This window comes from Amphiura filiformis, chromosome 4, assembly GCF_039555335.1.
Source record: "Amphiura filiformis chromosome 4, Afil_fr2py, whole genome shotgun sequence".
NCBI lineage: Eukaryota > Metazoa > Echinodermata > Ophiuroidea > Amphilepidida > Amphiuridae > Amphiura > Amphiura filiformis.
The window spans coordinates 48,505,115-48,533,082 of NC_092631.1; the positions used below are offsets into that span (position 1 = coordinate 48,505,115).

At 38.4% G+C, this 27,968-nt stretch overlaps 1 protein-coding gene across 1 annotated transcript; it reads right to left on the reverse strand.

Annotated features, from left to right (window-relative positions):
• Nucleotides 1-5,671: 5,671 nt before the first annotated feature.
• On the reverse strand, nt 5,672-27,657 carry LOC140150993 (NXPE family member 3-like). Its single transcript, XM_072173179.1, is given in 5 exon segments — nt 5,672-6,615; nt 10,788-10,849; nt 23,361-23,512; nt 23,515-24,120; nt 27,498-27,657. Coding segments are annotated over 5 exon segments (1,722 nt in total). The 5' UTR covers nt 27,618-27,657; the 3' UTR covers nt 5,672-5,833.
• Between the last annotated feature and the right edge of the window lie 311 nt (nt 27,658-27,968).

Consider the following 27,968-nt stretch of genomic DNA (forward strand, 5'->3'; position numbering starts at 1 on the left):
TTTATGTAGGTTTCTTTCTTGGGCACTTGTTTTAAATTTCTATGTAAAAATGCATTGACATTGTCGGCGAATTTGGCTGACTAGCAAATGTGTTAACTAAGGTTTGCCTGGGTTACCTACAGAATTGATGCATACAAATATTCATTTTTCCCCGCATCAATTGAACTGTGGAATAAACTGCCTGCCGAAGTAGTTGAAGCAAAAACCTTGCAGAGCTTCAAGTCATCACTGCGCAACCATTGCAGTGATGTTCAACTTAATACAATTCATTAATTTTTTCTGCACATCTCCATGCGAGCTCATCGGTCAAGTTGACTTTAATATATGCTTTTAGCACAACGTCGGCTTACCAGAACCAGAACCAGAACTAATATAATTTCATCAATGCACAGTATAAATGTAGATAAATGAGCGTTTAATTTTAAAGCAAAATCAAAATGTGTGATTTGCATTGCATTGTAAAGATTTAAAATGTTAGTAGTTTTACAAATTTCGAACGTTTGAGGACTTGTTCTCAAGTTGTAGGTACTCCCGTAGGCGTAGGGTGCCTCCAGGGTTTTATTTTGGCAAGTTTGCATTAGTATATCTAGTAAAATACTCACTTTAGAAACCTGTGTCACTGATGTCATCTGTGATCAACTTTATTCTACGCATCAGCTTTTGTCCAATTGCGGCGACACATACACATAGCTCCTTGGAACTCACGGTCGGAGCTGGCTGTGAGTTCCAATTATTGGAACTGGTACTGGGTAGTTTTCACTGATAGCTACATGTACTGATTATATAGCTGGCCTCAACCGCCACAACGTGGAGCTGCTACGTGTAGCTTACTTTTTGCTTCATACATGTATAATAGACAGTTTATAGCACAGACCACGCCGCGCCAGTTGTACAAATTAGCTCCCAGCGATACAACAGATGGCAGAACTGTGTGCATGGTTTACCACCACTCTGATGCTGCTAGGCCTATAGTTATGTACAATACTGTATAGTTTCTTATGAGTGCATGTCCATCTTAATAATAAGTCGGTTCATACTTTTCATTAACTACTTTTTGAATTAACTTTTGTGACCGAGGATATCTTGCAACTACGTGAAGCTTGTCATGCAAATTCTAGAAATGAATAAATTCACTTCACGTAATGAGTAAGTCGTATTTGATTGGTCAGTTTTACCTCCGTGTAATGAACACAAAACTCTAACATGATTGGTCAATTTGGCGCAAGCTACGCGTAGCAGCTCCACATTGTAGCGGTTGCGGCCTACCATAAACGTCTATTATCAACATGTGCTCGTGAAATTATGTGAATTATTTATTTCAACATTGTGACATTCACGGCTTGCTTTACATAGTGGATTGTATTGGTATACTCGATTATTAACCTGTCTTAATTAAAATGCAGATAGACCGTGTTTGCGACCGTTCTATCTGTAGTAATTCAATAATATTTGACATACTGCAGTTACTGTCTGTTTTCCAATACACAATACACAGTGCTCTCACCATTGACGCGTGACCTCTACAAATAGTGTACGGTATGTTAGAAGTATAGGCAATTGCCTAGTTAACGTCACTGTGAGAAAAATAACCGGCCAATATGTAAAGTATTCTCTGAAATTCTAGAAAATATAGTTTTGTAACATGTCCTAAATTTTAGCTAATTTAGGTGTTTGGAAATATTTGCACTTTGGTGTTTTCATGCATGCGTATTTGGGGGGCTTTGAGCGCCTTAGCCCGGGTAAAAGCAGTGGCGAAAATGAAGGCGGCGGAAGAAGAAGGGCGGCAAAAGCGAAGGCGGCAAAAAGAATTAGTAAATAAAAAGGCGTAAAAATTTTATAAAGCATAAAAAGTTTTGAAAAAATGGTACTATACATCAAAATGTGCTGCTTTTATGGCGCTAGCGCCTGAAACCCTTTTTCAGCTAATTTAGGTGTTTGGAAATATTCGCACTTTTGTGTTTTAGGAAGGATATGTAAACAACAGATAACACCAAAAAATATGAAAAATTATTTCCAAACCGTGTTAAGTCTGCAATCATTATGCTTCTCATTTTCAAGAATGATGGTTAACAATAAGCAGACTATTGTCTCATTTTGTAAACAAAAGCCCATTGTTACCTTGCGTTTGCTTTATAATCGTTCACCCAACTGAAACTATAATACCAGCTCATTGCTCATTGCACAGGTAAAACAGAAACATGTGTAGTGTGGATTTAACCAGAGAAGATCTGATTTAATCAGTTGAGCTGTTTTCAATGAGTGTTATCTTGGTTTAATAGCTTTTAATGGGGTTTAAGTCCTGCAAAGGTCGTGGTGAATTCTACTGTAGACATGACTGCATCATGACAGGAATTCTCTCACGCAGTCGGGGTGTTGTACTGTTAAGCCGTTTTAGGGTTCACCCCAGGTCCAGGTATGCACTTTATAGATGCTATAAAAGCCTTATAAAGTCACGTAAACTTCAAAGATTACACGCAATAAATAGACAAAATTACATTTATTTTATAAGGACATGTTATACACTGTGCAAAGTCGATTATTCAACCCATTTAACCCAACGTAGAATATTACGAGACGTCATGATACTATCGCGTCAAGCCCTTTCTGGCCGATATATTAACGTCCTCTAGCTCAAAACCAAAGAATTGGTCGCTATACCTGGGTTTCAACAGCCCATTCTTGGGTTTTGCTGGCTATTCCTAGGAATGGGCTTCAAAACTTTAGTTTGGGGAGCAAAACCTAAGAATGGGCTGGCGAAACCCGGGTATAGCGACCGATTCTTGGGTTTTGCTCAAAATGATACACTTATGTATATGAATACCGTATCAAATTGCGGAATCACAACTTATTCAGTGTTTTCAGACCCGATTCAGGGTTTCCAAGCTCGATCGCGATTCAAGGTTCCCATAGCTAAACCCTGGAATGGGGAGAGAAACTAGGGTTTTGCGGCTAAAAATACATGCACATAGAACTTGTATACCATTACCATCGGTTTACTTGTATACCACACTTTTTAACACTGCAAGGTGTTTATTTATCCATTTCGCACTAAGTGTATAGGACACCTAAACCCAAAGCAAACACAAAGTTAACACATTAACACAAACAAAATAAACATATGACAGTATTTAGATTCTAAACATTCAACATGTTGAGTTCCAAAATTGTTTAAAAAGTAAACACACCAAATGTTTACAAAGTAAACACATGTGCATTTACTTTCCAAACAATATGAAATAAAACAGTAAAACATCTAAATACTCGTAAGTGTTTACTCTTTGTATTTATGTGTTAACTTTTGTGTTTAGGTGTCATACCTTTACTGTGTAAATGCCAAAATTGTTACAGACACCCTAAACACTTGGACTTACAGTGTACATTATTAAACCCATCCTAACAAACTTAACATTCATGTCAACACGTTATTACTTTGGTTTGTATACCTCATTAAGTAACTCTATCCATCACCCCCACCCCCACAAAAAAAATCATGTTTCCAACATTTCAAAGATTTCCTTTGACGCTGCTTAACCCTTTGAAGGTTTTTTTTATTTTACTCAAATTGATCAAGACAAAGCCGTAATAGAGATGTCATGTTACCATGGTTATGTCATCAGGAAGTCAGCGCCAGTCCATATTGTCAATGGGATTTATGAAGACTCTCAAAACCAATCATGTATTAGATTTAAAATCAAAAATTCAAATGTATAAGATTCATTTTAAATCTAAAATTGATTGGTCCCTAATTACAATCCTAAGGATTTATTTTTAATCCTTGTAATTATAGTCAACTTGCCCAATATGCATAGGCTAAGTGCTATTGGGTGGTCTTAAACCCTGGAATTATGGAAACTTTTGGGCCTCAAAACTGCTAAGTTGTTAATCTATAAATATAAATTTTTTAGAATGGCAAAGACTTGATGAATTCATCTGTGAGGTCAAATTTTGTTTTAAAAAAGTGCTTATTTTTGGAGAAAATCCCCCAAAACGGGGTTTTTTGGCCCAATTTTTTCGGACAATGTAACAAAAAAATTATTTGGTAATTTTTTTTTAATTTTGAACAATTGAGAAATTTGCACCAAAAATGGTAACAAAAAATGCCCAATTTCCAAATCATAAAAAAGCCTGATTTTCGCCCAAATTTCAATTATTTTTGGTGACGTTGGACAAAATGTAAAAAAACGGGTCCTAGATATTTTTATCTCGTTTTTAAAAATCAATAATTTTTTACCCAAGAATTATTTTGTTACGTTGTCCAACAAAGTTTGGGCCAAAAAAAAACCTGTTTGGGGTGATTCTCTCCACAAATGAGCATTTTTTGCCCAAATTAGACGAAAGATGAATTCAACAAGTCTTTGCCATTCTAAATATGTATACTGGCCCATTCCATGTCAACTCCAGGGATGTGCACCGCAGCACCTCTTCAATTTTTTTCTTTTTCTGTGTGGTGGTAGATATTGATGAGAAAGTAAAATCCTGAAAATTTGAGCTTCATACTTAATTTCGTTTTCCGTGGCATCAATTTGAAATTTAGGGGTCAGCGTAAAAATGTGTCGCAACGCTAAAGACGACGCTTGGAGGTCCATAAATGTATAAAGGAACCCTTTAAAACTTTGAAAAGTATGTATCCTGGGGTACTTTTTGGTATAGAATTCAAATCTGCTATCAGAAAACTTGTAACTCCTTTACTTTAAAAGATATAGGGCCCTCAAAATGCAACTTCGTCCAACCAGGACCAACTTTGGGGGGTCAGAACTCCAAAAGTAAAAATAATTTTATTGTCCATTTTTTTTTTTTTTTTAGCGCACTTTGGTAGGACATTACTCTTATCCAATATTGAGCATATTAGAATACATTTAGCTGAGATATTACCCATGGAAAACCACTTTTTTTTACATTTTGACCCCCTGAAAACCAATGTCAGACAATTTGCCCCACCATCAACTTCAGGTATGTTGAAGATATGTTCTTGGACAACATTTCTGAGAGATATTGGCTTGGGGTCTTGATGGCTTCAACACATCAGTTAGGTTTGCCTACTCCATAGAGTTGTACACATTTTTGATTTTGCATGTATAATGATTTAATGTACAACTCTATGGAGAAGGCAAACCTAACTAATGTGTTGAAGCCATCAAGACCCCAGAAATGTTGTCCAAGAACATATCTTCAACATACCTGAAGTTGATGGTGAAGCAAATTGTCTGACATTGACAAAAGGATTTGAATTCTACACCAAAAAGTACCCCAGGATACATACTTTTCAAAGTTTTAAAGGGTTCCCTTTATACATTTATGGACCTCCAAACATCGTCTTTCGCGTTGCGACACATTTTTTACGCTGACCCCCCCTAAATTTCAAATTGATGCCACGGGAAAACGAAATGGAGTATGAAGCTCAAATTTTCAGGATTTTACTTTCTCATTAATATATACCACCACACAGAAAAAGAAAAAAAATTGAAGAGGTGCTGCGGTGCACATCCCTGGAGTTGACATGGAATGGGCCTACTTTTATATAAATTTTAGACCAACATTATTTTGTAGTTCCAGGGTTAAGACCACCCTTAAGGGATCGGATAGCGACGTTTGCACTGTATTTTCGTGGGATATTAGAGCACATCACATCAAATTACATTGTAAATACGAGGATTGTCCTTCTGATATTAATAACATATTTTTATTTATCAAAAATCGACTATGACATGTTCTAACTTGTAATATGATAAAAATAGATATAGGTCTACCTTGATGTTAGGTTTTTATTTTAGGACAAAATGCTAAATAAATATATGTACTTAACTTTCACCTTTTTGCCTATGAAAATAAATGATTAAGAGCACAAAAAAGAAAGAAGCATATTTATTTCTTGCGCAATGACACCTATCTCTGGATGTACATGATAACCACTATGATGGCCTATCGTCATGTCCCAAACGTCAATAATTGTCACATTTTCTATACCAGACATGACTTCACGCATTACTTGATCCAAGGCCCAAAAATACCAAGATGCAGCATTTCTAAATGCATGTGCTTGTGTGTTCGCAGACTTGATAAGAACACGCGCGCTAGGATTTCTTGATTTTAAGCGTTGTATGGAATCTCTTATTTTAAACAAACGGTTTCTGTAGTAAGTGAGGTTTGTACCTGCAAAATGAGCCCAGATGGTAATCATAACTACTACCTTATTTTCTTGGACAATATCGTCAATTGTATTTGGCATGTATTTAATATCTTTCACCAAAGCTGTGTTTTTTCGAATTGGATATCCATGAAATATATATTTAAGATGGATGTCATGCGTCTTATCTGTAGCAAAGTTCGGTCCAAAACCACTCATTACGGCCAGTTTTTCAACTATCGTGTCTTTTAAAATAAATCGAGCAAAATAATAAAACCATTGACGAATAGTTGAATCACCTAGAAAATAGAGGGTTTGATTTTGTAAACATTTGGTTATTTCTGGTAGTGTGAACTCTCTATTGTGGCAAACTAAGGAATGCCAAATGTCTTTGAAATAAAATCCGGCAACACTGTCGTCAGGTCTGGTTTCAGTAGCTCCCAAAACACATGCCTGAAGCTCCTTTGCCACGCATTTTGAAACTGCAGCGTCTGAAATGGCAATAATTAGCAACAACAGTGGCGTAGATTTCTTTTTGACACTGGGGGATGGAGTTGGAAAAACTTTCTGGAATTAAAGTGAATCCAACACCTTTTAGCAACACAATTTAGCTTCTTAAGCGCGCGAAAAAGTTTGCCATATTGAAGCTAAAATGGTGAAAGATGCAAAAGTGGAACAAATTCGCGCTTTTAAAATGGTCAAATATGAGATTAATTGATCAAAAACACACCGTCCATACAGGGGTCAACAGGGTGACTGAAAGACCAAGGTGACTGATGGATCAACCCCCTATCAAAATATTCAAATTTGTTACTCTTTCACAAAGTTGATTGAATCAAATGGTAATAACTGTGAAAATACAGGGGGTGACAGTATGGACCAACCCCTATCAATATATTGGAAGGATTTACGGACCCCCCCAATATCCCCCGGGATTTAATATCGTGCCTGTATTAAATTGTTTCGATTGTTAATAGGGTTGGGCGAATCACCATAATTTTTTTGAAACGAGTTGTTTCTATGGCCAAATTTGCCGTAGAACACATATCCGCCAAAATTTTTGACCTCCGATGACGTTTGACCCCCCTACTATTCAAAAATTCAAAATGGCTGCCAAAATAGCATATTTTTGCTTGTTTGTGGCATATTTTAGTAGATACATAGCTTTAATGTGTCTTTTTATATGTTTTGGGGGTTGAGAAACACAAATGTGACCCTTCTGAGATGATTATCTGTATCCTGTACAAGTTTAGTCGCCAAAAAATCAAAATGGCCGCCAAAATGACGTAATTTTGCTTGTAATAGCATATTTTAATAGATACATGGCTTCAAATAAGTCTTTTTTTTATATGTTTTTGGATTTGGGAGCACAACCTTTACACTTATTAGAAGATTTGGAGTACCCTGTACGAGTTAGCAGTTGTCAGAAATTCAAAATGGCCGCCAAAATGATATCATTTTGCTTGTAATAGCATATATTGACAGATACATGGGTACAAATATGTCTGTATCTATGTTTTGATGTAGGGGAACACAAATTAGACACTTTTAAGGTAATTAGCAGTAACATAAACAAATAATAAGTTGCCAGCACTGAATATCATCCAATTTTGTTGATGAGAACTGCTGAAATCTACTTCTTAAGGAGTAGAAATATAAGCAGGATATTACATGTGTTTACATGACATGTCATTGCATTTGTAATTTCTAGTAACTGAGAGTAACCTACATTTTGTATTACACTAGGATATTTTCCCTAAAGCATCAATATCTACTGACAAGTTTGATTCGGGTTTCTTTGCATTTGGAATGGATTGTCTCAGTTCTTCACACGAAAATTTCACCATTTGAATCTACTGTCGACTTTCATTGGTCGCATTTGATGAATATCTTGGGCTACTGTAACCCTGATTTTGCTAAGTAGTTGTTTTTCAGTTAAGTGTGCAAGGATATTGATAGAATCATGTATCACAGTACATGCATCTAGAAGTTTCATGGTTCTAGCAAGTTTCCTTATTTTCAGTTTTGTTTTCTTCACGAGTGTTAGTCGCTTTGATATTTTAACCGTCTGCGGGTAATTGCATCTGAAACACTGTCAGAACTTCTTCTTGCCCATTCCATTTTTGGCGTTTATCAGCATTGCTAATAAGTGGTGTGAATGTCTGACGGGTTTGAACTGATCGACGTGGACCCACCACAATGCGCAGATCATGCAGCTGATAAAGTCCCAGAAACATTGAACAGAAAATTGGTGTTCAGAAGCTGCTAAACATAACTGTCGTAGAGAAAGTGTTCACCTCACATGGATCTAGTTGGCCCTTATGCGATTTCGAAGCTACTATCTCCAAGTCATGCAGTTCACTCCATATCCCTCTACAATGAATAAACTTCATGGATGGAGACACAAGGCATCGACAGTACTAGCTTCAAAGGTTTCATATCAAATAGATCTAGATTTGGTAGGATATCAAATAGATTTGGTAGGATTGCTGAGAATGCGAAGGAATTCTAGTGTCGTCGGCAGTGTCCATCATAGACTTGGCAGACGGTGTCCACGTACATACAGAAATTGGTTCCTGCATTAAAAACTATTCTCAGCTGATTGGTGCTTTTATTTTCCCATTGATGGATATCCTGGGAATAGATGACAGAGATACCTATGTCGACAAAAGTGTTTAAATTAGAATATGAAGCAGAATGGCTAATTTGATGTTTGCATTGTAGAAAGTGGAAAATGATGTGTATCCAGAACCAAACTTGTCAGCAAATATTGATACTTTGTTGAAAAATATCCTAGTGTAAAATACAAAATGCAGGTTGTCACAGTAGAAATTACAAATGCAATGACATACCATATAAGCACATGTGAACTAACCCTATTTATATTTCTACTCCTTAGAGAAGTAGATTTCAGCAGTTTTCTTCAACAAAATTGGATGATATTTCAATTCTGGCAACTCATAATTCGTGTATGTTACTGCTAATTATGTTAAAAGTGTCTAATTTGTGTACCCCTACATCAAAACATAGACACATATATATATTTATAGCCATGTATCTGTCAATATGTGCTATTGCAAGCTAAATGACATCATTTTGGCGGCCATTTTGAATTTCTGGCAACTGATAACTCATACAGGGTACTCCAATTCTTCTTATAAGTGTCAAAGGTGTGCTCCCAGATCCAGAAACAAATAAAAAAGACTTATTTAAGTCATGTATGTACTAAAATATGCTATTACAAGCAATATGACGTCATTTTGGCAGCCATTTTGAATTTTTGGCGACTAAACTTGTACAGGATACAGATAATCATCTCAGAAGGGTCACATTTGTGTTTCTCAACCCCCAAAACATATAAAAAGACACATTAAAGCTATGTATCTACTAAAATATGCCAGAAACAAGCAAAAATATGTTATTTTGGCAGCCATTTTGAATTTTTGAATAGTAGGGGGGTCAAACGTCATCGGAGATCAAAAATTTTGACGGATTTGTGTTCTACGCTAAATTTGGCCATAGAAACAACTCGTTTTAAATCACTTTTGTAAAAAAAGGTCAGATTCGCCCAACCCTATTGTTAATAATAGTAAATAATGATTGAAATAGTGGCAACTTTAATGGGACTTATTTGTTATTTTGTAATTTTGATATTTATGTTAGAAAAATAATTATCAAGCACTAATCACATGGTTTTATATAAATCAATCTCATATTGAACATAAAAACGAATAAAAACAGCCGCTCTCAACACGCGATATTCAAAATTCCCGCGCCGACATTCTCCAGTGCAATGACGTAATGGTTATTGTGCTCAATTGTCGTCGCCTATTTTGTCATACGGTTGTAAACTATGACTTTGCTAAAGAGCGCTTACAAAATGATATGAAACATAATGAGAGGTCATATAATTATAATTATTCGTCATCTAATCTTTCACCTGGCGTTAATAACCAGTCAATAGTCTCAAGCCCTATTGTTTTATATATAACGAGATGATCTTCAGTCAAGGGATCTGGAATGAGCGTTTCGACAGTATTTTTTGTGGGACATGAGAGCACATCCATGTATCGAAATGCATTCTGAATACGAAGAATGTCTTTCTGATATCAAATAATTTTCATTTTTTGAAATTCACGATATAATACAAATTTTATGACGAATTATTAAAATTTGATATTTTTCACATTTTTGATATGAACAGTCCTCGATATGATATATTCTTAAAGTGTATGTAGCTGGGAGGAAAAGCCGACGATCAATTGAAAATTTTGACTTTTCATATTGAAGATATGGATTTTTTTCCAAAAAAGACCTAATTTTTTGTTTGGTGTTTTGGAAAAAAATCCATATCTTCAATACGAAAGGTCAAAATTTTCAATTGATCGTCGGCTTTTCATCCCACTTTAAGTATAAATCATCTGATTTATAAAGTTTACTTCGAGTACTGTTTAATATCAAAAATATCAATTTTTAATCATTTGCCATAAAATATGTATTACATTGCGAATTTCAAAAAATCTAAATTATTTGATATCAGGAGGACATTCTTCGTATTCAGAATGCAATTCGATATGTCTGATGTGCTCTAATGTCCCACAATAAATACTGTCCAAACGTTTATACCCCATCCCTTAAATGAATTTGTAGTAAATTTGCTTACTATTGGACATGTTGGATGGCACCACATCTATGGGCATGGCTGTTGAGGTCACTACTTCTGAGCTGTGTAGACAAATATAATTAACTGGCTTCAAAAGAAACTTCTAATTTTTCACAAGGTCATATCTTAAAATCCTGTACATAAAAATGAACAAAAATTACACACAGCATTACTTCAATACTCTACTCTAAACACATGTCAGTAACCAAGCAGTTGTCCAACTGACACAACAGTAAAATGCACTGACAAGGAGCCGCTTCCGGGCCCACATTCACAGGCAAATAATTGGAACCCAGCAAAAGAAATATGTGAGAATGCGTTTATTTCCAAGTGGAATAGTGTGGAACGGGGCTGCTTCTGCTTTTCGAACACTTCCTTCAAGAAACAGGTCTTGTTCCACACTATTTCATTTACTCACAGATTTCTTGTGTTGGGTGCCAATTATTGTGCTGTGAATGTGGTCCCGGAAGCTGTTCCATGTCAGTGCATTTTGCTGTTGTATCAGTTGAACAACTGTTTAGTTACTGAACAGTGTTTAGAGTAGAGTATTGAAGTAATCCTGTGTTCAATTTTTGTTCATTTTTATGGACAGGAATTTAAGGGGGTACTACACCCATCGCATTTTTTTACGGGTTTTTTGCATTTTGTGAAGAAATGAGAAAAAAAAATTGGACATAGTGGTATGCAAAATGAAGGGGCAAATCTTCTCGTTCTATTGGTGGCATCGGTATCAATGTAGCTTACATGCTTTTGAAGGTAGAAGCCAAAAGGTGGTACATCACTGATGTTTTAAATTCACTTCATTTTGGAAAGCTTGCTATCAACGGATTTCGTTAAAATTTTGGATATGTGTTGCTAACGCATTAGAGAAATAATGTTGATATGTAAAATGGGAATAAGTGGTTCCTGATGGCTTCATGAACTTGGTGATTTTCAGTGCTCCACATCTATCAAAAACGAACTGGTTAAAATGCTTCTATTTTCAATGTTGAGCTATATTTTGTATTTTTAACTAGCGACATTATTTCACTGAAACTTAATTAAGCCATAGGTAACAGGTTACCACAACCATACTACAGCAATGTTGAAAAAAATTGCATTTCTCGTCACCTATACCCACCATATTTCGTAAGTGCGTTAAGCTTATATTTGCGATTTTGGTAACTATTTTACCTTTTGTTTTCTAACCCATTTCAACTAGGAACTCCAAAATTGATACAGTGATAGCATATTTTAAGCGGAGTCATATCATTTGTAACTTACCTATGATTGTCGCTATCAAAAACAAAAAAATCAAATATTGTGTATATTTCCATAGAGTTCTGCACGATATACGGTAGCCGAATTTTGACACGACAATTTTGACAAGTGTTCACCCACAATCCATTGCGTTATACGAGTTGCCGAGTTTTGGTATATATTTAGGTATTTTTAAGATTCCGGCGTATGGGGCAATCCCAATACGGAGCCATGGAGAAGGAAAAAACAAATTTTAGACAAGCCAAGACGGGCCGGGCCGGGGGCACAGGAATTTGGGAAAATTTGGCAGATCGAAGGGGGGAATTTTTGGCGCACATTAAATGGGACACGACTGATTTTTAAATAACACGCACAAGGCTTTGGAATCACGTCACGGGTATGCCTACAGAATCAAGGGCGTAAATCGGGTGGGGGACAGGGGGACACGTCCCCCTCACTTTTCAAAGTGGGGGGGACACAATATCAAATGTCCCCACATTTTGGTCCCCACCCAAAAAAAAAAAAAAGGGAAAGAAAGAAGAGAAAAGGAGAAAAGAGAAGAGAAAGGAGAAAAAGACAAGAGAAAGGGAAACTTGAGAGAAGAAAAAATGTTAATTTGCACGTAATTGAGTAGGCCCATCACTACCCATACCTAAAAATCCGCACAGCCGGGTCGATCGTAAGTAAAATATATTATAGGCCTGTGATTATTTTGGGCATTGCTTGAAGGCGGGTCTTCGGCCCAAAAGCCTGTAGGCCTACTGCGGGCCCGTCGATATGCAGGGCCCGTCACATTTTATCACCAAAGTCAGTTTTAAGACGGACTCAATGCTGACTTCAACATCAATCCATGCATGCTTTAGTAATAATTCCGAATTTCAAATGTCAAGTAAAATTTTGCAACTTGAGTTCGGTCCCTTTTTTTTATGATAACAGTGTAAAAATTATGCACCAAATGACTTCGATTGGACCTTCATTTTGCAAAATTTTCCAACGTCTGAGGGCGGATCATCCCCCCTCAGACACCCCCCAAGTATACATAAACAAGTGGTCGCTTTCGCTTCTATTTTAGTGAAGACTTGTCCACAAGTTAGGCCGTCATTTCACAATTTTTCAGCTGTTTCAAGCTAAAATTTTACACAATAATAGTGCCAAAATGGTCCACCAAATGGCTTCAATTAGGTCTTCATTTTGCAAAAGTTTCTTACTTCTGAGGGGGCACATCCCCCCTCAGACACCCCCCTAAGTCGCGGGCACGCGACGTGTGGCGCTGTCACGCCGAAGTATCAATGACTAATAATTTTCATTGTGTCCCCCCCACTTTCATAAATGGATTTACGCCCCTGTACAGAATAGAAACGCAGTCAAAATCATGAAAAAATTCCTGCACGTTATCCGGCACGCTCAGGCCTATAACGTAGGCCCTACGCTCGAATTTAGACATTGCCATCATCCCAGCAAAGTGTGAAAAATTGTTTATAAATGTCTAAAAGTGAAGGATAAGTCATTTAAATTGTCATTTAATATTTTTGAAATGTATTTGGCATAGGATCCTAACAGCAGTAGGCCAATTGACAAAGTTGAAGCCCGATATAAATGTAGGTGGCCTATCATAGGCTTATCCCGGCTAGTAATCAGATTCGTGTAAAATGTCTGATGATTTTTCCCGGGATGAGATTTTGTCTTTAATACTCAGCGTTTGGCTAAACCACTAATAGGCCTACTATAACAACAAACAGGGACAACAAAGGCGATTATGAAGGCCGGGGAAATGGTAAGATTATAAGAAATTCAGTTGGTAGGCCTACACCATTTGGAAATCCCCCAGTGAGCCCCTTATCATGCTTATTTCATCATCTAATATTTTAATCGGCCTATATGACTGCCCCGGGCTATAGGCTAACCTTTAACTTTCATTTTTCCGTGTTACCTTTAAAATGTAGGCCTACGCCTATTATTTTGCGGAATTGTAGGCCTATAGGCCTACTCGTGCTTTTCACCGCTGATTAAGTTTATATTATCGCAACTCGCCATCTGGGGTGGTGAATTTCTTTCCCCATGCCAACAAATCTTTGTCCTCCCCACTTTGACATGCCAACCCCCTCTATCGACATAGGCCTACCAAAACATTGTCCCCTAGGCCTACATGGCAACCGGTATACTTTTAGGCAGGCCGAGAAGGGGCAAGCAAGTTTTGGCACGTAGGCCTATATTATTGCAAAAGCCAAGTATTAATATACTCCTTTAAAATGCCTCTTCTGGCACAAAAGAAATACCGGTAGCAGAGTGATGCCACGTGCACATGTGCATTGACATTGGCCAATATCTATGGGGTGTAATAGGTCTAGGCCTACTATTATTTATTATTCACTTTTTCTACTCACTTTATTAGGGCCTACCATTTAAAATGTCTAAAATTGCGGAATTGTTAAAATGTCTTAATTTGCGGAAATGAGCAAATTTCTCATACGTTCAGTGCCGTACATAAGGGGGGCAATGGGGAAGCTACCCCAACCCCTGTGGAAAGTCCGCCCCTCCCCTTTGGATGCGGTCGCCCTGAAGAATTTTACTGGGGTCTTTTTTGTACTTTTGAGCCTATTTTGTTTTGTTAAAGATTTCCCCCTTGAATGAGGGTTTCCCCTTTCACTCCTTTGCCCCCCCCCCCCCTTAAAAAGTCCTAGCTACGCCCATGATCCCCCATGACGCCACTTCACGGGGAGGGGGGGGGCACACCATACATTTCTGGTGGGTATGCTCCTGGGGTATGCTCCCCCAGAATTTAGTAGGGTCCGGGGACTGAGCTCCCGGGGGTGCTGACGGCGTACCGGGGTAGGCCTATATGCCGGAAAGGGATCATTTTTGGAGCTGACAATAAATATAAAAGGTGGTCTTTTGGAGCTGCGAATAGTCAAACTTGGGTCTTTCTTGGCTTTCTGGGTGAATAACGCCTGAAAAAAACCAGACATGTGAAGAATGATCGAGCGATGTAGGTCTTAGAGCTGAAATTGTCAAGTTTCCGTGTTTACGTATGCCTGCGCCTGCGCCTATAGCTCTATTTTGGTCACGGGTCTTTTGGAGCTGCGGAATCCAAAAAATGGAGGGGGGGTCTTTCCGGGAGAGCATACCCGTATGGTCTTTTGTGTTAAGTTCCAAGGCTTAAAATTCAATTTTAATAACACGACGGTCACAATCTTGATTTTATCAGGATTTTACCAAGAGAAGGTGCTAGGCATACATGCTCATGTTTGAATCTGGCAACTTTGAACTTATGCAGTAGTCTTGTAGCCGTCCGGCCCTGTTCAGTTTTATACACGCATTTGAATAGGAATTGTTTTGCGCACTTACCTAATGTTTATGGAGCACATTTTCTTCATTAGTTTGTCAAGTTGATGTCAAATGTTCTATTCTATATTATTTGGCAATAGTGTTTTTTTTGCCTATAGTATGTCCAAACATGGTCCAATGTTGTAATTTGTTGTTTTTGATCGCAAAGGTCGGATATTTTTATTACCGATTTAACTGTGCACCCGCCGGAGGGCTTCGCAAGGGTGCAGAATTCGGCGAAAGTTTGACGGTAATTTTGCCTTTTTTGACACTAAAACGCATTCGATCCTTAATTTTATTTCAACAAAATTTTTGATTAGGTAGCATATTAATGAGGCGGCTACAATTTTTTTACCAAATCTTAAAGAATTATTATTCTCAAATGTCTGACCTGTGTATTTCCTATTGGTAATACAAATTGACGTGTCAGCCCTAAACATACATAGGCAGGTCGTATTTTGGACTGGTAGCAAGTCTAATACTGTATGTGAATATCGATGAATGTTAGAAACGGCAGAAACCGGTTGTGACGGAGACTACGTGGTAGCGTCCTTAACAACCAGTCAACTTTAAGACAAATAGGTGAAAAGGACACTTTCACGATGTTTTTCATATTTTTTTATTTCACATGATCAGTGCATATATCGCCTAGCTTGAAATGATAAAATATTTTTTTAGACCAATCAAACCAATATATGGGTGTAGTACGCCCTTAAGGTATGATCTTGTGAAAAAGTTTCTTTTTGAGGCCAGTTTATGTATAATAAGACACGATAACTGTTATTATTCAAGTCAATAATAATACCAAAACATTTCCATTTCTGACTTCAACAAAAAATGTCACGATTATTAACCTTCATCAGGAGCCTAAACCTTGATTAGGACGATTAAGATTAAGATTTGACTTTCGATCAAGGATTTTGTAGCGTCACTAAAATCAAAGACAGAACTAGACTTAGCTGTGGTCTAAGACCACGAACACAGCCGTGTGGTGACCCCTATTGACCTTTGACCGCAAAATATATGAAAATGCCCATAGACATTGGCTAATGTCAATGCATGGGTGCACGTGGCACCACTTTGCTATGTTACTTGTGGCAGAAGGTCCATTTTGAAGGTTTTTCGTCTCAGACCGGAAGTGACCCCAAATAAAAAAATACCACATATGAATTGGGTAACCACTATTCATGTGTGAACATACCGTTACTGTCCTATGTTTTTCTTGGCAAATAAAAACTTTTGAAGGTTTTCGTTTTATGCCGGAAGTGACCCCTTAATGACCTTTGACCCCAAATCTGTGTACACCCCGTAGACACTGGGTAATGACAATGCATGTGTGCAAGTGACGTCTCTGTCCTACGTAGTTTGTGGGAGAAGATGCATTTTAAAGGTATTTCGTTTTATACCGGAAGTTACCCCTTAATGACCTTTGACCCAAAATAAAAAAATACCACATATACACTGGGGTAACCACAATTCATGTGTGAACATACCGTTACTGTCCTGTTTTGTTTAGCTAATAGAAATTTTTGAAGGTATTTCGTTTTATACCGGAAGTGACCCCTTAATGACCTTTAACCCCAAATCTGTGTACACCACATAAACACTTAGTAATAACAATTCATGTGTGCAAGTGGCGTCACTGTCCTACATAATTTGTGGGAGAAGATGTATTTTAAAGGTATTTCGTTTTATACCGGAAGTGACCCCTTAATGACCCTTGACCCAAATTTAAAAAAATACCACATATACACTGCGTAACAACAATTCATGTGTGAACATACCGTTACTGTCCTATGTTTTATTTAGCTAATACAAATTTTTGAAGGTATTTCGTTTTATACCGGAAGTAACCCCTTAATGACCTTTGACCCCAAATCTGTGTACACCACATAAACACTGGGTAATAACAATTCATGTGTGCAAGTGGCGTCGCTGTCATACGTAAGTTGTGGGTGAAGATGCATTTTAGTTGAAATCACGTTTTTGACCCCTATGACCCCTGCGTGACCTTTGACCCCACGAGTTTCATGTGACATGTAGGGGCACGGTCAATGATCATTGTGACCAAGCTAGGTCAAAATCGATGTAAGCATGTGAGTGCTAGAGCAAATGTAAAGGTTGACCGAAGAAGAAGAAGAAAGAAGATCCTGTAAGAAAAAAGACACAGCCGTGACTAACGTCACGGCTGTGTAATGACAGTCAGTTTACGTCTGATGTCCAAAACAGCGCGCCTTGTGTGATTGCACAGGTTCATCAGTGAAACTCTCACTCACTAAAAATGGGTGATGGGGATGTGCGGCAACAATGACCCCCATTTTTCAACTCCCTCTCACCTGAACTGAATGACCCCGTTTTTTCATCATTTTTCTTCAAATGTTTCAAAAAATCCCAATTTTGATGACTTTTTGAAAATTGTTATCAAATTTTTCCCAGTTTCACGAAAAGGGGCCTTCTAACCAAAAGGCCCATTTTTCGGTGTGTAAACTCTAACCTAAAGACCCTACTTTTTAACTGCTGTCCGCACATCCCCGTCACTTCCAAAGTCGAGTGCCCACCCCCACCCGGGCAAAAATATTTGCCTATTAATTAAGAGTCAATCTGCTTGAAGCGGAAACATTGACCGGATGTTTTGACTTTGCTGGAAGTGGTATATTCCTGCTCCAGCGTTGATCTTGAGGATCAAATGGGTGACTCACGTACCCACGTACGTCCCTGTTCATGGTATTGTCTGAACAAGTTACGTGATGAAGTAAAAACCATGATCTGCTAAGACCATCGGGAGAAGTGATCACATCTGTATGCCAACCCTATGAACCAGACAATCTCCTCAGGTACGTCAACAGTTGATTATACTGGTAGTATAGGTTACAACACCTCTCATGCATTGCCTGCAGATATTTTGGCTCGATTGTTGGCACTTCCATCCACCATGTCAACAATTCCCAACAAGATTTAGGTGAAGTGATTTATACGGGAGTCATAGACCTAGTATCTTTGTTCATCAACTCCATCTGAGACCATAATACATGGTCTCAGAACTCCATGGTCACCAAAACGCTTGAAATGATCACATTTCTCGTGAACAAAATCTTAAAAACAGAACATTGCTTGAAGTCGAGGACGTCATGGACTTCGTGAGCTTCGTCCTCACAACAACTTTCTTTCAATTCAGAGTCATGGGATTAAGGTTGGAGACAGCAATACCACGTACTGGGAAAAGCAAAACATCCGGTCAAACCATTACTCGTTGATGGTCGATAAACGTCCCAATAAATCGGACTTAGTCACCGGTCAGTTCTACAGCATAGATATCCATGGCTAACGATGGTTAACTATGGAAACATGTTAAAGGACATCAAGAAAATTTTCTAAGTTATTTATTTTGAGCTCTTTCGAGACGAGTAATGGATATATTCTGTAGATTTAGGTTTTGTCTGTGACTGCTAATGTGAGGCCGTCGTAGGTCGTACGGGGCTCAAACTCGGTGGGTGGGTGTAGTTCTGTCCTGGCAAGAAGAAGTTTATGTTCGTTAAGTCATCCGACCCCGGGGCCCCCTCCAAGGGGTCATTTGAGGTCAAATGACTAAAAACTGCCATATGGGCATGAAACTAGGTCCTACGGGACTCAAACTCGGTGGGTGGGTGGGTGTAGTTCTGTCCTGGCAAGAAGATGTTCATGTTCGTTAAGTCATCCGACCCAGGGCCCCCTCCCAGGGGTCATTTGAGGTAAAATGACTAAAAACTGTCATATGGGCATGAAACTAGGTCGTACGGGGCTCAAACTCGGTGGGTGGGTGTAGTTCTGTCCTGTCAAGAAGATGTTTATGTTCGTTTTAAAGTCATCTGACACCGGGTTCCGCTCCCAGGGGTCATCTGAGGTCAAATTACTAAAAAGTGTCGTATGGGCATGAAACTTGGTAGGTACAGTCAACATTTAAAACTTGAAGGTCATTTTGGGGTCATCCAAGGTCACCACGGGTCATCTGAGGTCAAATTAGTAAAAACTCATATATGGGCATGAAACTTGGTGGGTACAGTCAACATTTAGAGTTATAAGTTTAGATCATTTTGGGGTCATCCAAGGTCACCCAGGGGTCATCTGAGGTCAAATTACTAAAAACTGTCGTATGGGCATGAAACTTGGTGGGTACAGTCAACATTTAGAGCCAAATTTTTAGAAGGTCATTTTGGGGTCGCCAGGGGTCATCTGAGGTCAAATTAGTAAAAACTGTCATATGGACATGTCACCATCAGCCTGGTAATCGCGCCCAGCCGAGAACCGCCAAATATGCATACTGCAGTTACTGTCCGTTTTCCTATACACAATACACAGTGCTCTTTCCCATTGACGCGTGACCTTTACAAATAGCCCTACGTTAACAGTATGGGGATATGACTAGTTAACGTCGCTGTGTGAAAAATAACCGGCTAATATTAAAAGTACTCTTCTAAGGTTCTAGAAAATATAGTTTTTAACATGTCCTAAATTTTTAGCTAATTTAGATGTTTGGAAATATTCGTACTTTGGTGTTTTAGTTAATGTTATAGGTAATAGTACATTGCCTAGTTAACGTCGCTGTGTGAAAAAAATAACCGGCCAATATTAAAAGTACTCTTCTAAAATTCTAGACAATATAGTTTTGTAACATGTCCTAAATTTTTAGCTAATTTAGTTGTTTGGAGAGGGTCGTACTTTTGTGTTTTAGGAAGGACATGTAAACGACAGATAACACCAAAAATATGAAGAAATTATTTCCAAACCGTGTTAAGTCAAAAATCATTATGTTGCTCATTTTCAAGAATGTTGGTTTACAAAAAGCACGCCATTGTCTGATTTCGTGAACAAAGCCACACATAACATTGTTTCCTTTCGTTTCCTTTATAATCGGTTACCCAACTGAAGCTATGAATACCAGCTTTATTGCGATATCGCACATGAAAACAGTCACTTGTGCACAACCAGAGAAGATCCGATTTAATCAGTTGAGCTGTTTCAATGAGTGTTATCTTGGTTTAATAGCTTTTAATGGGGTTAAGTCCTGCAAAGGTCGAGATGAATTCTACTGTAGACATGACTGCATCATGGGTAACCGCCTAGTCTATTTTAAAACTGATGCATCAATGATTATGTTCATCATGTCATTATTGTATCATTCTCACATACATTAGGAAAGGAATTTGGAGAATAGAGGCCTTGCATGTGACATATCATCCCGTAAATATGGCGGACTACTCAAATGCATTCGACAAAAGCATGATTGCAATCAAATAGGTTGATGACAACATTTGATTGAATGGACTGCACTCCGCCATAACTACGGTGAAGGACACCGGCTCAAATCCTTTGTTTGGAGTCAATCGATAATTTCATGCAGGGCCTCTATACTTTCTGTTAATAAAATACTATGCTGACCTCACACTCCAGTAATTTCAGATCATTGAGCTCAGTAATACATCAAAGAATGTCTTCCAATTCATGAAAACAAATAGATAATCTGCATATCGGATTAAAAGCTTGAGGCATTTCAATTGCAAGGCCCATTACTTATACACCAACAACAACATAGGCCTACAAGTGTATATAATGTAGCATGTGCACACATTATCATGTTGTGGATGGTGAATCAAGCTGCAGTGCCTACCCATTCCCAAATAAATGCAGTGACCAACCGGTGTTCACTCATGATTGACGTACTGATCATTATGTATGATTTTTAAATCATACATAATCATAGTTTAAAAACTCATAGGTTTTGGCAATTTGGGAGGGAGTGGGTTCAAAATGACCCCATAGGATTATACGGGGGTAAAAATTTCAAATTGCTCAAATACCCCTTTCAAATATATCAAATAAATAAATAAATAAATAGATAAATGAATGAATGAATGAATGAATGAATGAATGAATGAATGAATGAATGAATGAATGAATGAATGAATGAATGAATGAATGAATGAATAAATAAATAAATAAATGAAAAAAAAATTGAACAAATTGTAGCGTAGCATTAAAATCATAATAACCATTGCTGGCAGGCGGATTCGAACCAACGATATTGACATTACCAGTCTGATGCTCTAACACTGAGCTATGCCATCATCTAGTAATGAGGGTCGAGTTTTTAGCGTATACAGTGTTTGTCTGTGAAAATGCCGCCTTGTGAAATAAATAAATATAAAGTCTCAATTTTTAATTTAATTTTATTTGATAATTTTCTAACCTATATTTTCTTTAGAACAGGGACAAATATTTCCCCTTTTATCCAATTTGGCCGCTAAATAAGAATCTACTTCTTTTATTACTGATTTAATTCTGCGATTTGTTCCATTCAGCAATATCAAAGATTAATGTCAAGCATCTCACGACAGATATTTAGTTGGCTTAGTGGTTTTGCACAGTGCTTTTTAACCGGGAGGTACCGAGATCGATTCCCACCTCTGCCTGCAATTTTTTTTCAAGACTGGGAAATAATAACCTGACATTCGCCGCTGACATTCGTACTGCAGAAGCGGAGTTGTAACTTGTTAAACTTTGCTCCTTCCGTAAAAGGGTACATTATTTTGGCACTACATTATTTCTTTTTTCCACATTGCTGGTAGGCCCCTATTAAATATCAAATGGTCATAATTGGCGGTCACTTCAAATCATCGCCAACTGAACGAGGATCAGGAATGTACTCTCATTGTTAATTGTTGGTTAATCCACCACTTGAACAGGACTTAACCAAAGCAAACAAAGACTTAAGCTTTTTTACGAATGCTATACATATGTATAAGCTTATTATCCTCTTCAACAATAGGATTAAAGATTGGTGCTTGACTCGAATTACGTGCTAGTGTCATTGGTTATTGTTAAAAGGCAATAAGGTGTGTAATTGCAATATTTCCTCTGAATAGGAAAGACTCTCTATATCGAACCATGGATGCTGGTGGTTCGAATTAAGCCCGATCCTGACTCCACTTCGCAGCGGTATGCGATGCTGCGATGCTTTTCAAACATCTCAGCATCCCGCGATGAAATTAAAATGTACAGGTGGAGTCAGTATCGGGCTTTAGGAATAAAACCCAATTCGAAATGATGCGCTTGAGAATTCAACAATATAAATAATGGTAGCTCTATTATAATACACATTAATGATAAAATTCCAAAATATAATACGTTTTCTGTCTTTGCTTGTCACGTGGTAGCGATTATATTTTTAAATAAGTTTCAAATGAATAACAAGACAAGTGGCCGAGTGGTCTAAGGCGCTAGGCTCATAGAGTACTAAGCGTTGCGCCGTGAGTTCGAACCCCGCCTCTGCCAAACTTTAAAAGAAGTAAATTAAAATTTGACTTTTTAATTTCATATTTGGGAAATGTGACTGGGAGAATTTATGTATGGTGTGGAGTGGTGTGATAGGGCATGTACTTTAACTGGCCGGCGCGGTCCGGTGACTAAGTCTTTATTGGGCGTTTTATCGGCAGTCAACGAGTAATGCAGATGGATCAATAACATCAACGTTTGAGAAAATAGCGCGCCTTATGGTTAATTTTTTACCTTTAAATATACAAATCGTCTCAAAAGTTAGGTCTTGGTACCTCTCTTTCCCGAAGGCACCATGTCAACAATGCCTTGAAAAGTGGTCTTTTGTCTTGTAAAAGTAACTTTTCGCCAACTTTTGCGCCAACCTGGCGATTGGAACGTGACGCCCCGCGGATTCAACCAATCGTAATTTAGTCATACGGGTTATATTGAGCTGATTTGTAAACTGTGGTTCGTCCCGCTCAAAAAAAATAAAGCCCTTATGGCACATGAAGAGCCAGAGTCGTGCGGGGTGCGACGTACCCTCCCCATACCAATCAGTAAAAAAAGACTACTTTTTCTGTAAGAAAACTCGTTTTTTGAAGGAAAACAACAATGTTGAAATCAGCCCTTTCTTGAAGGAAAATTTTTCAAACGGTCCCCTTAGCTCTCCGCAATAAATCCTGATTCTCATAAAGTAGGAAGGAACCAAAACATACTAACCTCGTGTAAAGTCGTATTTCCTTTTCCGATATCAAATCGCCTATATATTCCTCATCCCAAGTGCTGGTATGTTTAAAGTATGTGTCACATGATAACAATTTTGGTTTGACACAAAACCACGGGAAACCAGTCTTTTCATCGGTAAAATTGCAAAAGTCATGTTCTCAAATTTATCTTTGGGGTCAATATAGAAGTCAGTTGTTATGTGGCAGTGTGTACTGACCGATGGCGTTTGTCCTTCTGCTTTAAATTCTCCTCGGTATCTAATTCTGGCGGGAAACTGCTCCCGTATACGTTTCAGGACATCAATAGCTTCTGCGGAATGGATAAGCATGATAGTGATCTTCACTTGTCCAGTCCAGTGAAGGCGGAACTTTGCAGTGTAAGTGCCATTGAAATGATCAATTATTTCATCAGCTGCAGCACTCGCATGTAATTCATCACTATGAATCCAAGCGTAGAAGAAATCACCACCATATAATTTGCTTTCGTTTTTGGTGTTTCTAGCTTCAATGGATACTACAAGAGTATCGCATAAATTGTATGGCTTGGCAGATTTGACAAAGTAATTTGTAAAGTTGGGGCTGGTAGGAAAATCCAGTGAAATATTCACTTTTCTGATGTCTGGTGATTTTGTTACAATCTGTGGTTTAGGGGTTTTATATTCGTCATCATGATGTCTATATGCAATTGCTGGAGCTACAAATCCTCGGTGAGATTGATTATGAAAGCTTGTATCTATTTCTAAATTGCTAAACACCTGCAGAAAACAAAGAAAATATAAAAACATTGAGTGATCTGGAAAATCTACAACGGAGTGGTTTAGCCAAAGGGATGAGGTAGGGAAGAGGAAGAGCTTCCACCGTGATGCATCTTGATCCCTTCTCCCCCTTGTCCAATGCTGGCCTCCATGATAATGAGGGAGGGCGAGTTAGCGCAGCGGTAATTCCCTCGCTTTGCACCACTGAGGTCCCGGGTTCAAGCCCCGGCGTGGCCCAAGGACTCATGTGCACTTGGTTTATCCCGATTCCATGCTCGCTCTCCCAGGTTTTCTCCGGGATCTCCGGTTTCCTCCTGTATCGCAAAAATCGGTGATTAGTTGTTTGGTTATCAAAAACTTCCTTCACCCAATGGAATTTGGGGAGCTGCACATATAATTGGTGGATGTTACAATCTAAATGCGGATAGGTGTGCGCCGTTCGGCAGCAACCTAGTTGATGCGATCTGATTGTGATGATTCACCATTGCAGCGAAATTACAGCACTTTGAGTCCTGGAGATCTGGAGAAAGGCGCTTTATAAATCCAAAATTTATTTATTTAATGCATTTATAAAACATTTTCCCCTTGAAAGTTGTCTTGCTCCTCTCCCCGATTGAGGTCAAAATAATGTCGCGATAACGTTTTATTGTTTTGGTCTAAAATAGGATTATGGGTTGGGATAGAGTTACCGTCTCATCTCTCTGCTTAACGTCATGAGCAAGGTCATGGAGGCTGTTGTACAGAACAGCCATACCACGGCACGGCTGACATCCTCACGATTCTGACCCAAGAGTTTACCAACTCCCTGGACAGAGGCAACGAAGTGCGCCTGATTGCCCTGGACATCAAAAGAGCATTTGACAAGGTCTGGCAAAATGGCCTTTGCTCGAAACTCGTGGCAAAAGGAGTATCCGGCAAGTTGCCCACCTGGATTAGAAGTTACCTGACAGATCGTTCCATCAAAATTGTCTTATCTGGCCAGTCACTTCATCCATCAATGCACCAGTTCCCTTGGTGTCATTATTGGGCCCACTTTCGAGTGTGAAAATTAACTCTACCTTTTCGCTGATGATTCCACCTTGTTTTGTGAGATTACATTCTACATGTATATAGAGACAACCCCAAAGCTGCAACTGCAAGTCTGAACAGAATCCTGGAGAAAATAAGGATCTGGGCAGACAGATGGATGTTGACCTACGAGTCATCGAAATGTAAGGCAATGACAATATCAATAAAGAGGAATCTAACCAATGTAGATCTTCTGTTAGGTACCGCCAAACTGGCTGTGAAGGAGGAGCTTGAGTGAGATCATGGGAGTTACTGTCGACAGCATGCTGCCCTGGACAAAGCACATTTCTAATGTCACATCCAGAGCAGGGCAGAAGCTGGGCGCTCTGAGGAGAGTCGCATATAAACTTGATGTCAAAGGCAGAGCAACCGTTTACAAGGCCCAAGTTTGCAGTGTAATGGAATACGTCTCACTGTTTTGGATGAGTGCCAGCACCACCACTTTAGGGTTACTAGATTCTATCCAGAGGAAGGCCCTTCGAATCAAAGTCGTGAGCGACGAGGAAACAAGCACAGAGCTGAACATCACATCAGTGGCTGCAGCAACGGTCCTCTACAAAATGCACACCAGCTTGTGCCCATCGGATCTGAAGGCACTGCTATCAAAGCCATTTGTAGTCAGGAGAGCTACCCGCTCCAGCTTGTCCATGCCTTGCCACGCTCTCATAGTACCAGTTTCTAGAACCATATCTACTGGCAGGACCTTCATCCACACTTCATTTAACGTTTGGAATAGCCTGCTAGACGGAGTAGTCGGAGACATCTGATAACGGTGTACCATCCTTCAAGAGCAGAGTGCATAAGCATCTCATTACTAGTGTCTGATGCTTTACTGATCCCTTCACTCTTGTTGTTCCTAAGCTGCTGTGAACCACTGATTGGCCATTTATAGTGCCTAGGGCTAGGTGCCTATATAAGTTCTTGACCTGTGTCACTTCTCTTGGGCTATTGTTCACTTTAGCATTTTATAACAAAAATGTGCTTGGCATTGGGCTGTCATGATTTTCTATATTATACCCGGGTATAATTTGGGAACAAAAAAACAATTTCCAACATGGTAATGGTTGAACGGATTCATCAGGATCGGTATAATAAACTCTGTAGACAAAGTCCTTGGTATCTGATCCAGAATTTGCACTTACTTGTGTACATTTCAGCAACCACTGTGGCCTTTGTCAACTTTAGTTGATGAGTACTGACTGCTATATCGGCAACTGACAGCTAGAAGTAGTTCCAGCGCTGATCTTAACGTGACATCCCGCTATCTCTAAGGTCCGCTATCTCTAAGGTTCGCTATCTCTAAGGTTCGCTATCACTAACGTGTAAAGTCTATGGAGATCAGAATCCCGCTATCTCTAATAGAGAAAAGGGTTCGCTATACCTAAAAAAAGGTCCGCTACTTCTAAGGTTCGATATCACTAATTTAGAATAAGGTTCGCTAGTTCTAAGGTTCGATATCACTAATTTTAAATAAGGTTCGCTATCACTAATTTTAAATAAGGTTCGCTATCACTAATTTTGAATAAGGTCCGCTATCACTAATTTATTGAAGGTTCGCTATCTCTAAGGTTCGCTATCACTAATTGCAATAAAGGTCCGCTATACCTAAGGTTCGCTATCACTAATTTTGTTTAAGGTTCGCTATCCCTAATTAATCAAGGTTCGCTATCTCTAAGGTTCGCTATCACTAATTTCGATTAAGGTTCGCTATACCTAAGGTTCGTTATCACTAATCTTAGATAAGGTCCACTGTCTCTAATTTTAAATAAGGTCCGCTATCTCTAATTTCAAATAAGGTCCGCTATCTCTAATTTTAAATAAGGACCGCTATAGCGAACCTCATTTGAAATTAGAGATAGCGAACCTTATTTAAAATTAGAGATAACGTACCTTATTTAAAATTAGTGATAGCGAACCTTAGAGATAGCGAACCTTAGAGATAGCGGACCTTATTTAAAATTAGATATAGCGAACCTTAGGGATACCGGGATTGTTAAAATTAGAGATAGCGGACCTTATTTTAAATTAGTGATAGCGAACCTTAGAGATAGCGAACCTTCAATAAATTAGTGATAGCGGACCTTATTTAAAATTAGAGATAGCGAACCTTATTTAAAATTAGTGATATCGAACCTTAGAAATACCGAACCTTTTATATACCTATATAAATATATCAAAAAAAGAAAATAATTATTTTGTTAATTTTGAAAATGTGCCCGCCATATGACATGCGACTAATTCTAATAGCTAGAGGTCAAAACTACATGGTTATTATCGTCATGTGATTATTTGTCACTTTATCAACTTACCTTATAACTTAGGATTAGCATTGAATAGCTGACTAAACCGAATATCATAAGTCCAATCATATGACCAAGTTGAAGACCACCGATTTGGCCATTAAAATGACCCCTTTTCCATGTTTTCATATTGATTCAAAGATTGCCCGTAGATCGGCTTGAGAAGGAATTGTAAATTGTATGATGTCGAATGGATGGTTCAGTTTTGTCACCCAACCAAACTGCAGTCAAAATTGAAGCGAGTCCGCCAGACACACAGAGAGAATTGAATATCGCCCACGTCAGAAATCTTAAAAATATTTTAATTTAAAATTAATTTAGGGCGCAGTTAAAGCCATATTATAACATTTTCAAACAAAATAGATTAGCATTTCTATGCCATAAAATGTTAGCTTTTACTGTCGGATATATCTCCTTTTATTTTTGAACCGAGCAACTACGGCAAAGCAAAGAAAATTGGAATTTACTACCAGCGCACAT